Source organism: Lingula anatina, chromosome 1, assembly GCF_051362555.1.
Source record: "Lingula anatina isolate TDL-2025a chromosome 1, LinAna3.0, whole genome shotgun sequence".
Classification (NCBI taxonomy): Eukaryota; Metazoa; Brachiopoda; class Lingulata; order Lingulida; family Lingulidae; genus Lingula; species Lingula anatina.
In genome coordinates, this window is record NC_141767.1 from 51987504 (window position 1) to 52001577 (window position 14074).

General features: G+C 33.9%; 1 protein-coding gene across 6 annotated transcripts in view; it reads left to right on the forward strand.

Moving 5' to 3' along the window:
* The window catches only part of LOC106160755 (vitamin D3 receptor), a 34229-nt gene extending 20597 nt beyond the window's left edge, over positions 1-13632 (forward strand). For all 6 annotated transcript variants that reach the window (XM_087012655.1, XM_087012645.1, XM_087012673.1 and 3 more), the window contains 4 exons: positions 4164-4331; positions 5006-5123; positions 5349-5812; positions 6080-13632. In XM_087012655.1, the coding sequence (XP_086868781.1) occupies positions 4164-4331; positions 5006-5123; positions 5349-5812; positions 6080-6541 (1212 nt within the window). In that variant the 3' untranslated portion in view covers positions 6542-13632. The remainder of the gene's footprint in view (positions 1-4163; positions 4332-5005; positions 5124-5348; positions 5813-6079) is intronic.
* Positions 13633-14074: the final 442 nt, after the last annotated feature.

Genomic DNA, 14074 nt, shown 5'->3' on the forward strand with positions numbered 1-14074 from the left:
AATAAAAATAGTCAATCTCTCAAAGTATACCACTCAATGTACTACTTATTCCCAAAACAACAGACAGAAAGCAGAAAATATACGGAAAATATTTGTTTTCTTATTTTGTGCAGTAGAATAATTCTGAAGTACGATTCTCACAAAAGGTCATCTGGAGATTCTTTTATTTGTTGATATATTGCATATTTCATTTTTCTGACATACAAATCAATAAGCATGGCTAGTAAATAAGATTATCTTTCTTTGCAGTTTAGACTGTCTTTAAAATATGTCCAAAAATGGAGTTATACACATTATAAGACATCATAGCCACATTCATTTTCATAATTCAAAAAGTTATCTAAACATAAGGCCCTGTCTCTTTTAAGGAAGCGTTCTTGATTCATTTATGCTGCAACTATACTGCATCCTAATTGCAGAACATCTTTGTAATGTAAAGTGCCCTTGGGTGATGTACTGAGTCCTTGTTCTATTTGTCTGTTTCTGAAGTGTCAGAGAATTTTTCCTGGAAATCCAACAACAGCTATTTTACGTACATCAGTTTATTTCATTTCAAAGAAATGTGGTTGTTTTGCATGATGGATCAGAGAGGCATTCAATACAAAAAAACATGTTACACATAATATCTCTTTTGAATTCTCTATGTGTAAATGGATTTAACCTTCTCAGCTTAAAACATACTTATATACTGGCAATATACCACAAAAAATAACAGATATTTAGGATGCAAGAAATGGATTGCATAATAAAGTTTCAGTAGCCCCATTAACTCTTACAATGTTGCAAAAATTAAAGATGTGCATAATAGACCTTTTTATGGCAAAATTAATGTTGTAAGTCTCCATGCATTTGAAAAGCCCCAGGTCATATTTATATCCTGCAAAGCTTCTTATATTTCCCAATTCAAATATAAAAGATAAAAAAGTTTAAATACTCATTTATCTGAAGCATACCTAGTGTCCTTATAAATTTCTCAGTCTTCATGGCAGCTTGCGATGTCTGTATTATACATATTACAGGGCCATGATTCAAAATACCAGGCCATCTCCTTTTGTGAAAGTAGGCCATAAATGTGGAAGGCTATGTTGTTCTAAATGACTGACCAATCATTTAGGACTAAATAATAAATTAAAATTGTAATAGGGCATCGAATCCAAGACCCCTTTCCCACTGCCATCATTGGTCTTTATAGATCATTCCCATTGCAGTGACTCACCAAGTCAGTCAGGGCTCTGTAACTCCAAAGCGTCGTGAATCGCGAGAATAGCCGTTCATTTTGAGGTGGGTAAATGCCGAGTTATGGAATAGAAATGCTTGCACTCGGTCGCAATTCGAGCTGCTTTCCAGTTACAGAGCCCAGCTTAACTGAATGACATGCCTCCTCTTGTTTCCAACATACATCCTTAATCACCATCCTTTCTGCATGCTGCTTAACACCTGAAAGAGGCTTGTTAAACTGATTGCATTCAGTGAGAGTCCCCACTGAGTTGGTTGGATCTACATATATCAGTGGTATGGATGGAAAGGGGCCCCAAGTGTAGGAACAGGTTGATGAATGACTTGCGATTAAGAAAATATTGCCCTTTTCCTCAGAAAAATTAATACTGTGCTTAGAAAAACCCAGAGAATGGCAAGAGACCAGAAAAGAAGCATTAATTATCCCATGTTAAAAATTATGCCACCAGCTATAAGTTCGAAGTGTCTCCCTGATGTTGAGTATGATACAGAAAAGCTGGTGATTATATGAGTACGTTGGAAACAAGAGGAGGTGTGTTAATGTGTTAATCTGATTGCATTCAGCAAGAGTCCCTGCAGAGTTGGATCAAACTGCATAGAACAATAGTTTCATTGGGAATGAGCCCTAAGTCCTGTGAGTGGGAAGAGTTTTATTTCTGTGATACGTACACTAGATTGTCTTTTACTTCACAATATATATGAAGAATGATGCTAGAAGAATGATACTAGACTAAGAATAGAGAATCTTCAAAAATGATATTTCAAAGATATGATTCAATTTATAGAGCTTTCTTTTTTCTCTCTTTGGTTTTGAAAAATGAAACTGGAAACCAAACACTAGACAACTTTTGCGCCCCCATTATCTCAGAGTGCTAAGATAAAATATGCTAGCGTGACAGTGCAGCTCTTAATTGATTTTCCAGTTATCTTAATGAAACCCTTGCAATGGTGAGATGATGCTGTTTTGCGTCCCAAGCCAGCTGTACCGATTGTTATCTCACACCTTGGGCTGCACATGTAATGCTTGAGTAAAAGGAAGATTATTTCTTGTGCCGCAATTACTGACACTTACCTTTTATTCAATATGATAACTGACACAGAAATCATGAGGAAAGGTAACACAGGGCCTAGTGATGAACAGACAACTTCCAGTCAAAAAAGACAGAATTTCATAAATTTTGAACAGCTGGAAGTTCTGAGCTCTTCCCATTTCATAAATTTTGACTACAACGACCTTTTCCTTATTTTAATTATTTTCTTTTGTATGAAATTCATGGCACTTTACTGTATATTGCTAATTAAAAATATTAAATTGTCTTTATAAAGTTAATTTATTTTGCAAAGTTGTGGTAAAGTGCTTTTGTGCCTATTATATATGCTACATTATTGACTTTTCTTTTGGTTTAAATGCTTTAGAAGTTTATTTAAATTGTCTTTCCCATAGTGAACTATAAAAACCAGAAAAATATTTTTTCAAAGCTGCATATAAAAATTCGAAATGATTGGACTCCTTGACTAAACAGTATTGAAAACTTTTTTCAGCACGTTAAATTGCAATAGAAATAAAGAAATTTCCACAAGACATACTAGGGGAACAGAGGATTGGGAACATACTAATTTGTAATGGCCCTATTGCCTGCTTCAGGTTCAGAAGACCTCCATTGGCATATATCTTCTGATTTTCCTTGGAGAAGGTTTTCTTTATTTCCCTGTTTATCTTGAAGCAGCTTTAATTGTGCTTGAGATATTGATCAATTTCCAACTGTAATGGTGCATTGCAAATATGTCTTGTGCTTCACAAATATTAAGGGAAATGAAAGAGAAGAAATTTATAAATGTCAAAATGCAAGGAGTTTGCATCAGTCACTTCAAGTAACCCTTTGGCAGGGAAATTTATGACAGTATCATATTCAGTTGACTTCTTTTGTTGTGTGAAATGAAATAACTTGGTTAGCACTATCATTACTCATTTGATTACTGGTAAGTGTCTTCTTGGAGGTATTAATCTTGAAATAAGATAATGTATGCACGGTGAAAATAATTCTATATTTATGAGATGGAAAAATGGTACAGGTGAACTTCAGCTTTGAAAAGTTTTGTAGCATCATTTGGAATAAGCCTGTGATTTGCATTTAAAAGCCTCAAAAATATTTCCTCTTTCTGTAAGTTTTTAAATGTATGCTGACATGCCTATTTTTCTTAGCATTTTATGTACGAAAATGGTAATTTTGCTATTCTGACCAGGCTAGAGCTTAAGTGACAGAGAAGTGATGTTAGTTGCAGTGGTCACTCAAACAAGTCAAAGCTTGGACTAGATGAAATATGGCTGTCAACTCACAGATATCTGTTTTCATGGATTTACTTTATTATTTGAAAAAATAAAACAAAAACAAATAGCCTCACAACAATTTAAACTAATGGGTTTCTATGAACTACCATCCAAACAAGCAATGCGCTTTATTGACAAGCTCCGGCACATACAAAATGTAATAAATGGATAGGTAAGGGGATTAATAATTAGTGGATTGTAGCATGGTGCTCGTGCGTGCTATTTCTACATGCGTGCCATGAAACTGTGTTTCGGTCATTAATTTTGGCATTCATGCTCACTAATCTGAGGCCTAAGTTCCCAAACTGCTAATCAGTTTATAAGGCCTGTTGCTATCTATTTTATTTTGTAGCAATGATATGAATCGGGTAGTGTTATGCAGCTGGAGGTTCTTTTAGATATAGAAGATGAGACACCTTTTACATTAGAAGCTGCAGGTGTCTAACAACTCGGACAAGTCACAGTTCTTTTCCTGATTTTAAGCCAGATGGATTAGCATAAGCATATCATGCATTTGTCCAATTGAATTCCTTTTAATTAACTGTCGAGATTAACACAGTTGACTGATGTTAGTACGACTCCGGTCTTTCTTTTCCAGGATAAAGGAATGAAGCTCCAAGAACCAAAGAGACGTAACAGGAGTGTGCGGCAACAAGGAGAACTCACATGTTGTGTTTGCAGGGACCGTGCATTTGGCTACAACTTTGGTGCCATTACATGTGAATCTTGTAAAGCTTTCTTTCGGAGGAATGCTCAAAAGAGTAGGGTAAGGATCTCCCCGAAGTTCTCTTATGAAAAATGACTCATACCATACAGCATCTGTCCCATGCCTCACCATTTTTGTCTTGCATTTTTATTGTATTTAGAATTAGGCTGCATTTCTTTTATTCTAATATTCTAAAACTGGAATTAATGAAATGAAAGATATGAAATAATACCAGTATTTAAGTGTGTCAAAATCACAGTTGAGTTTACAGCATTGTGTTTGGTGATATCATGATAGATAATGAATCATTCACGTTTCACTTAAAATTTTCTTGCAAAAGGAATTAACTGTGACATGCCAAGCCCAGCAAGGTTTCCCAGCCAGTTGCCTAAGAAAATGATTGCTGAATCAATCAAAATTTGTGGAATTAGAATAAAAGATTATAATTAAAGATAATTATAGATAGTTAAAGATAATCATAGTGATATTAAGAAAATAATAATAAAAAGGAATAGTATTATTTTGTTATACTTTTATGATGTATTTAAAGTGGAAAGTGGAAAAGAACTCATGAAAAGAGTACATGACACACTTCCTCGTCACACTGTATTGCTACTCACCACCTGCTTTTGGGTGTAGTTTGTTACTGCTATCCTGGGGAAATTCCCGATATACAGGAAGAGTAGTTATACCCTGACTTATCATATCAACTTTGTTTTTTTTTTTTTTTTCAGCCCCTGAAGTGCAATTTTGACAGCAACTGTACTCTAGATAAGTTCTCAAGGAAGTTTTGTACAAAATGCCGCTTGGATAAATGTCTGGAAATGGGCATGAAGAAAGATTGGATATTAAGTATGTTATTTCATCTCTGCTGTTACAGAAAGTTGATGGACTTTATGGCACTATTTTTCATAAAGTTACATCATAAGAATAAATTTATATCAGAATGAAACTTTAAGGGTTTTTTTTAAGGATTTTCACTGAAGGTAGTTGTTTCTTAGCAGTTTTTCATTGAGAAAGGGAATAATGCTTATGAATATAAACTAAAATTATGGTGGACTTTTTTCATTGATCCAGATGAAGAACAGCTGAAGAAAAGGAAAAAAATAGCACCTAGGAAACGAAAAAGTTTAGAGTCGTGTGACCTTAGTGTTGAAGTGAAACCAGAACCTACAGATCTTTACAGCCAAGCCTCTACCAGCTCTGGGTGTACCCCCATTGCAAGTTCCCAGGAGTATTTCTCCTCGGACAACAGCAATTCTTCTTCAGATGTTTTCAAACCAGATACTATTTCAGCAGACAAACCAATACCTCTAAGCCAAACAAACCTGAAACTATTAAAAGAACTGGAGGATAATTATAACAGGGTCCTCAATTCACCCTATTCTGAATCTGTAGCCAGCCGTCTCACTGAAACCCCTTCCTCCCATGGACATTTGTACAACATGGCTGACACATTTATAAGGCGGCTCATAAAATTCTGTAAAACCATCCCTTACTTTCGAAGTCTTTGCCAGGAAGACCAGATAGCTCTTTTGAAGGTAAGCAAGGCTTTCAACAGGAAGGACTACTTGACATTTGTTACATGTACAGAGAAATCTTATTAGAAAGGGGCAATATATGGCATGCAGCTGGATATTTGAAAGTATCTCAGCTAAAAAGAATTTTAACCACAAGCTGGTACAATCATTTCTTTTGGGCAAGTTTTAATATTTTTTAAAGTAAACTGATCCATAATATACAAAAGGATTTATAATATAAGAAGTGTTCTGCCTATGAATGACCATATCTTTGATTTTACATTTTAGGGAGGCATAATGTGTATACTGATGCTACGTGGTGCCATGATGTTCAACCCAGGAATCTCTGCTTTTACCTTTTCCAGACAAAATGAAACTGCTCAAAGTACACTGAAGGTTCCCTCCTTACTAAGCTCCAATGAGACAGATTTCTTTTGTCAGTTCCATAGGTTGGCGAAAAATGACCTTAAGACAATGCTATGTCTTCTTCTAATAGAGATTTTCTCACCTGACCGTCCTGGTTTAGGGAACCTGGAGATTGTCAGCACTGCTCAAGAAACATTTGCAGAACTTCTGCATAGGTACTTGGAGTCAATATATCCATTGTCTGAAGCAAGGAAAATTTTTCCCAAGCTCATTATGAAGTTAGTTCATTTGAGAGAGAGAGCCGAAGAAGCCAGCAAGAAAGCCTCAGAGGCAGACATTCACAGCATGGAACCTCTGATGGTGGAGATATTTAGTCTTCAGTAACTTTCATAGAAGTAATATGTTCATAGTGCCATAAACTTATTAATTAACAGTTCTTGCCCATATTGAATATACTTGACATGTTAACTGTTTATGAGTGTTTTTGTCATTAAATGACCAATTGTGTTCAGAAGAAATGCCAGAGCTCATTTAACCATTTTTAATTAGCCAGGTAGAGGCAATGCCAGTTTTAACCCTTTTTTTTTCAAAATGAAAACCCAAACCAAGTAGAGAGTACCTGTATAAACAGGTTATGAACAGGTTTCATTCTTTTAATGTTACAGTATGCAATATGTTTGGTGATAAACTTAAGGTATATAGCCATGTTGTAAAAGTTACCACATGAAATACTGAACTCAAAATATTTATGGTATTATAAAAAGGTGTCATGTGTGAACTGGCCTTGAGTGAGAAGGTGAGGCGAGTTACATTGTTTATGTCTTTCAAAGTTGATAATTTGAGGTCACTGGATAATGTTTGTTGAAAGCTTGTAAAGACCATATAAGAGGATACAGAAATTCAAAGCTTTAGTGATTGCTAGGATGGTTTTGAGATGATCATGTAAGACTGATCACCAAATTAACATTACATCGAGTAAACTTCTTGCCATGCAGTAGCTCTCTATGGTTTGTTTAATGTCTTACTTTTTCAAAAATACATTGTATACCAAATGAGAGGCAGGTGCAGGAATCTTTTGTAGAAATACATTACAAGTACCTAATTTTTGGGTGGAGGGTAAATGGTGCCATTTTTATTGGGAAAAAAGATGGTGTTGCCAAAATAGGTTCCAGAAAAGCAATGATATAGATATTTGTATTAATAATTGCTCGTTAACATTGATATTAAAATCAAATGTGTGTCAAACTACTGGAAGGATGCACTATATATACTTGTTATATTTTGTGTGGGGGAGAGGTAACTTTGGTCACTTATGTGTGTTTTAAAGACATTGGTAGGTTAAAGAGGCTTATTTCCTGTGAAAAAAAATTGTCCAAATGTTTGTTTACATTATCATATCTGATAATTGTTGTCATTTTATTAGGCGATTTTTAGGGTAATATGTCTAGTTTGCTTTTACTATAGCATTTAGAATTGAACAAATTAGGTTACTTTTGAATTTTAAGGACTTGTGACTGCTTGGAGAACAAATGTTTGGTCTATTCTCACCATTGGTCACAGGGAATCCAAGTGATCTCTCTTCTTGGTCTCTTCATCACCTTCATCTGTTGCTTAGGGGTTTTGTGAGTGTATGGAACAGTTCAAAACACTTGTAACAGCCTTGCAACTAGTGATCAATAGGGTTTGATTATAATGTGGTGTATTAAGGTCACACAAGCCTCAAGTCTTGCTCCAATGGGTCTCATGCAGCAGCTTCTGGTTAAGTATCTTTTGAGAAATGTTCCACTTACCAGCATTATGGACAGCCAACTATTTGGTATAAAGGGACAAAGTGGGGGCCATAGCAGAGGTCAACTCGAACATGTGAAAGATAAAAAAAATTGTGATCCCTGCAGTGATGGAAAGGTACTAAAACAGCCTAGTGTACATGGGACATGACGCCTTGTAAATCACTGTGAAAAAAAGCTTAGTTGCTGTGCACAAAAAGAGATAGGCTTGCAACAATTAATTTAAATGTTGATTAGAAAAAAACACTATATTAGAAAGAACCACAGAAGAAGTCCACAGCAGGATTGAAGGCAGTGTCCACTATGTGTGCTTTTATTATATGAGATATTGGACTTCAGGAAAGGCTTGGAAAAAGGATTTTTTTTTTTTGGTTTGCACCTAATATGTCAAAATATTTCATTTTTCATATTGATACAACTGAGTTATTGTATAAATGTACTCAGCATATAAAATTGGCAAATAGAATCATATATGAACATCTTTCTTGAATTTGAACAGGGTATACACATACATATGATTTAAAACTTTTCCATTTTAAGAGTTTATCCAGTAGTGCACAGAAAAAAAACTGAAAGATTGGGATTAAATAATTTTTGTGAGATGGTGTGACTATGTTAAATATTTTTATCATTAAGTGTTATTTTGAAAAAACGCATGTACATAGGATTGCCTGTGTTTATTCGTGTACAGCACACTTGCTCAAGACTATATTGTCATAACAATTGTTATATTACCTCAAGTAATACTGGTTGGATGATTTAAAGTTGTGTATGTCCATAGTTTATTTTTTCAATTTATTAGAAATTTAGGAAAGCTTAACTGTGAAAGGTACTGCACTGGCTTGCCTATCATTAAATGTATGCTGTTAATACAGAGCACTGAATTTTAAAAATAATTTATTAAATATACAGCTGTAAATTGTACACTTACAGTTGCAATGAATTTTCAGCAATCAGGTAATTATGTATGGTCTGCTAAAACACATATGTTGATATTGAAAACATGGTGTCTGAACTGTTTTTGATAAGTAAAGTGTAGAATGAAGATGTAGGTCATATTATGTCACTGATTTTTCAAGAGAATCAGGTTGGCTTACAAATAACTTTTCATGGCCATTGGATTGCAGAAAAAGAAAAAAAAACCCTTCTCGCCATTTTTATTGCTAATTTTGTTCAAAATTTAGATCCCCCCCCCTTTAACTGAACAAAAGCTAGTTTGAACCCATAATTTTATATCATAGTATAGCTGCCCCAGTTTCAAGAAAAAAGTCTATTATAATACTACATAGCCCTATGGCATGAACATGGGAACATTTTATTGTAAAATTTTATATTACTAAATGACATTAGTCCGGCAGAGTAGGGGAAAATTTTTATTTTAAATTTGTTTGCTTTTATATACTGTAGATTTGTATTTAGCTGATAAATGTTTGGGGTATTTTTGGCAGACAGATTTGTGGAAAGAAAGCTATTTTTCCAGTAGTCTCTGATTTTTTGCAGTTTTGAAGTTTCCAGTTCAATGAAACCCATTTTTGGTCAGCAACTTGTTTATTAGATCTTGGTTGAAGTTACTTAGAATGTTTTGTATGTGTTAAAAAACAGTCTCAAGAAACTTAGAAATGATAAAAGATTTTACTCAAGATGATTAGCTATTGATTGCCAATGCTAAAAAGATGACTTTGTGGAATATCTTCATGTGTAATTTTCAGGAACCAGCATTTTCAGGAGTTGAGAAGTTCATTTCAATCTCAGGCTGTAATGAAGTTAATATTTTCTTTGTTTCTCTTTACATTTTAAACTTTTTGTGTGCTATCATCTTCCATATGAAGTTATTTTTTCCATGAGGTTAGCTACATTCTTTAATTTATTTGTGGTAGTATTTTTTATTGCATCAAATTTAATTAAACTCTTTTTATTAGCTTTATGTGTGTGCATAAGCAGGTTACAGAGAATCATTACTGATGAAAGTTTTAAAACAGTGTGTTCTTGTTTAGTTTGAATTAAGAGCTGTTTTTATATACATGTATTTTGGTTTAAAGTACTAGTGAAATTTATTAGAAAATTGTGCATGGCAGCAGCGGATAATTTTCCAAAAGTTATTGTTTATTTTGTGATATTTGAAGTTATTTATTATCATTCTACCCATATTTCTGTTTTGGAAATAACGAATTTGGTCTTTATTGTTAAATTAAGGGAGTAGATCTACTTTCTAAATGTGGGTTACATACTGGAAGTTACTCTCTTGGTTAGATGCATATGGCTATACAGAGAAAAACTTCAGTTGTTCTGGAATTTTTAGATCAAATGTATTCAAATTATTTGAGCACATGTTTTGATGACTAACCATTTGTTTGCACTGAATTAAATAGGTTAGCCTGTTTAATTGAGTACATTTAATGTTTTAGGTAACCTAAGGCCATTCCTGTTGCTGAAATTTTCATGAAAACAATTTTTTTAACTCGCTAACCAACCACCTCTGGTAGACATCAGTTAAACTGTTTCTTAGGACTTGCTCATTACCAGTGAAACTGTCATTCTACGTAGATCTTGCTGATTGCAATCAGATAGACATGCTTCCTTGTGGAGCAGAATACAGAAAAGCTGGTGATTTTACAAGGTGGAAATGAGGTTTGCTTATCTGTTAATCTGTCATTGCATTCAGCAAGAGTCCCCATAGAATTAGATCAATCTATGTAAAACGATAGCTTCATTGGGAGTGGGCCTTTAATAATAACTTTGGTGAGTGTGATATATATGAAGATTAGGTTTCCAAGCATTATGTAATAAAATGAGTTAAAGTGAAATGTATTTTCATATACAGACACTTAAAATGTATATTCTGATCACTGTCTGTCCTTGTCATCAGTGTTCACTCCAGGCCTACCCAACTACTAGACGCTGCACCGAATGATCCAGAATTCACAGTAGATCAGATCACGCTACTGGTTTTCAAGGTGTGTATCATTACAGACTTGAAGTAACAGAAGTGGCACCCTCTTGCCTGGTACACAATGTGATAGCAATGATTCTGCGCAGGGTTGGAAAGTAGTGCATTTCATCAAAATACATGCGCTGCTGCTATTTTCCCTGTTTTATGTAATAAATTGAACAATACCGTGATTTTTTAACATTAAGTTCAGGTTTGAACATAGCCAATGATGTTATGTAAATAAATAGGAGCAATCTTTTAATATTAATTTAGTATCGTAGATCTAATTCTGTCAGCAGAAGCATATCCTCTTTTTAAGAGAGTTAAATAAAGTTTTCATGGCTACAGGGATGGATGTGTTTGACGGGGCAAGTATATATGATGACAAAATTTGCCCTGGGGTATGATACTGTGAAATGCGCACTGATACACACCTTGAAAACCGGTAACGCAATCTGATCTAACGGTGAATTCATGATCCTTCAGTGCCATATCTGGTAGTTGGTTAGGGCTATACTCTATAACTTCCAATGATATTTTTGTTTTACTTAAAACTTTACTTTGTATGTATTCTGATCACTGTTTTTGTCCTTGTCATCAGTGTCATTGTTTACCCTATACCTTTTAATGATATATTTACCTAAAAATTACTGTTTTTATGTTAAAAATCCTGCATAGGGAGGCTAACTCTTCAGCAAACAAGAAGTGGACTGTGTTAAATGTGCACGAAGAATGATACTGTTTATAAGCTGTCACAATCTGAAAATTTGATATTAGGTGGGTCACTTGAAAGTGAATAACCTTAGAGAATGCATCTCATCCCAGTTAGGAGAATACAGGAAAAAGCAGTTTAGCCAACAAGTGATTTTATTGGCTACGAGTCTCAGAGTAACTGGCAACAGCATTTTCATCAGCAAGGTTTATGGTTATGTAGCATTCTACAGTACACAAACAGTAAGAGATTGTGTTTTACTTTTGTGAACGTAAAATTTAAAAACAGATAATTTATCCCTTGGTGCAGGGACTATACCAGTAATTGTCTTTTTCTCTTTTATAGTTATCACCAATTAGTCTGTTGCATTTTGAGTGTCACTTAAATGTTACCTTTTTCTCTGCTTTACTAAAAAGATAATGAGTGTGAAAATTGCCCATCTTACTTAAAGCATCATTTATTATTTCTTTGAGTCTTATAAATGTCTATATACATGTGTGTGCCACCTTTGATCTACTCACTAAATATCTTTGATAGGAAGCACATTGTTATTGGCTTTCTTCTGGTTGTTTATCTGAAAGAGATCTCTCTTAGTTTTTTTTTTTTTTTTTTTTTTTTTTTTTGTATTGAGGCCCTGACCACAAGTGCAATGAGTGTGACCTCTGCAATTTTAAGAGGTTGCCCAAAGTTTGGGGTTAATTTCTTTAAGGGCACTGGCATGATTTAATAAGGATCCCTATGGACTGTGGTAATAAGCTACCAAAATTTAAAATCTATTTCTTCCTCATGTTGAAGGGTAAATTAAAAGTTTATTTTAAAAGGTTGGTCTTTATGTAGAACGAGTACTGAATTTCCATTCTTATTTAGTGGTTTCACAATTTTGTATTGCAAAGCATGTTGTGCAGCAATTGGAAGTGACAAGCAGTTCAAAACTTTTTCAGCTATTGATTGTAAATGTAAAACTGGGTGTGTGTAATATATTGATATTAGTTACAAATTATTTAAATTGAATTTTCCTTTTTAATTATTTTTTATGTACAGACACTGTTAGTGTCTGTATATATTCTGATTGGTCTTTCCATCTGCGTAGTCACTGTCGCCATTGCTGTCTGACACATGAAGTTCACCCCATAACTTCCAAACCGTATTTTTACTTCAAATTTACCAATTGGTTTTGTTTGGTAAAAAGGCAGGTTGCTTTCGAAAATCAGCATGATTGGTTTTCATTTATGGTAATTATTCTGGTTTTTTTTGCACAATTTTGGTGACGTTCGCCCCATAACTGCCAGACCGTATTTTTTTTTTTTTGTTTTACTTAAAATTTACAGTGTGGCTTTCTTTGGTAAAGAGGCAAGTTGCTTTAAAACTTAGCATTATCAGTTTACATTTATGGTTATCATTCTCATTTTTCATTTTTCACACATTAGCATTTTCAGTCTCTGTTATATATCACATGGAATCGAATCACTTGCTAGTTTTTCAATATCCACGTTACCTGTAGTACATAATGTAAGAGGGTAAGAGTGATTATGCTGTTTTAAAGCATTATGTAACAGTGCATCAAAATTGTCCAAAACATTATTTAGTGCACTTTTTTCTGCATAATGTCTGAACATTTGACAGCTTTGCTGCTTTGTTTTCTGTATGGTGTCTGTATATTTGCCAGTTTTTTTTTTTAACTTTGAGGCTATAAAATGTGTCTTTAAGTATCTTCAGTGCCATTCAGTTTTATGTTGACTATGATAGTGGCAAATGAGTTGACATTAGCAATATAAGGCGTTAGCTGTTAATCTAGGATATTGTGAACTTAAAGCAAAGTCATGTTATAGGAATCATTAATGTAGTATCAACTTCTTGTGGAGCATTTTGCAGTAGTGGCAGCAAGGTTACCCATTGCCAAATGAGATTTTTTGCCAGAATGGTGATATCTGATAAATAAACAACACTCTGCTTTTTAAAGATCACCTAAGAATGTTCTTGTTATACAGGCATTGTTTCAGCCCCAGCCATGTGGTCAGTAGCCATAATAAATAAAAGTTTAACATGACCCAAAGGCTTGTTATTGACATTTGGTTAACCATATGACTAGCTTCTAAATTTTCTTTGCATTTTAAGTAATATATATATATATATATATATATATATATATATATATGCATTTAGCAAAAATGTGCAAATTGAATTTCAACAGCAGCAAGATTACAATACGAATTTTATGAAATGCATAAAAATAATCTTTAAAGACATTTTAACAAAACTAAATTATTTTTCCAGATTTGTTGTAATTACTGAATAATGGTTGACTTAGAGAAATGTGCTTTTGTAACTGACATTTTGGAAAAAAGGAAGAATGGAATATACTTTTGGATGAAACCAACCTATTGAGCCAGTATTTACCTTTGAGAAGAGAAAATTCTCGTATGAACAAAACACAGCTCAAGTGAGGTGGAGAATAAATTGCAAAAATGTAAAATTAAATCAAATTATGC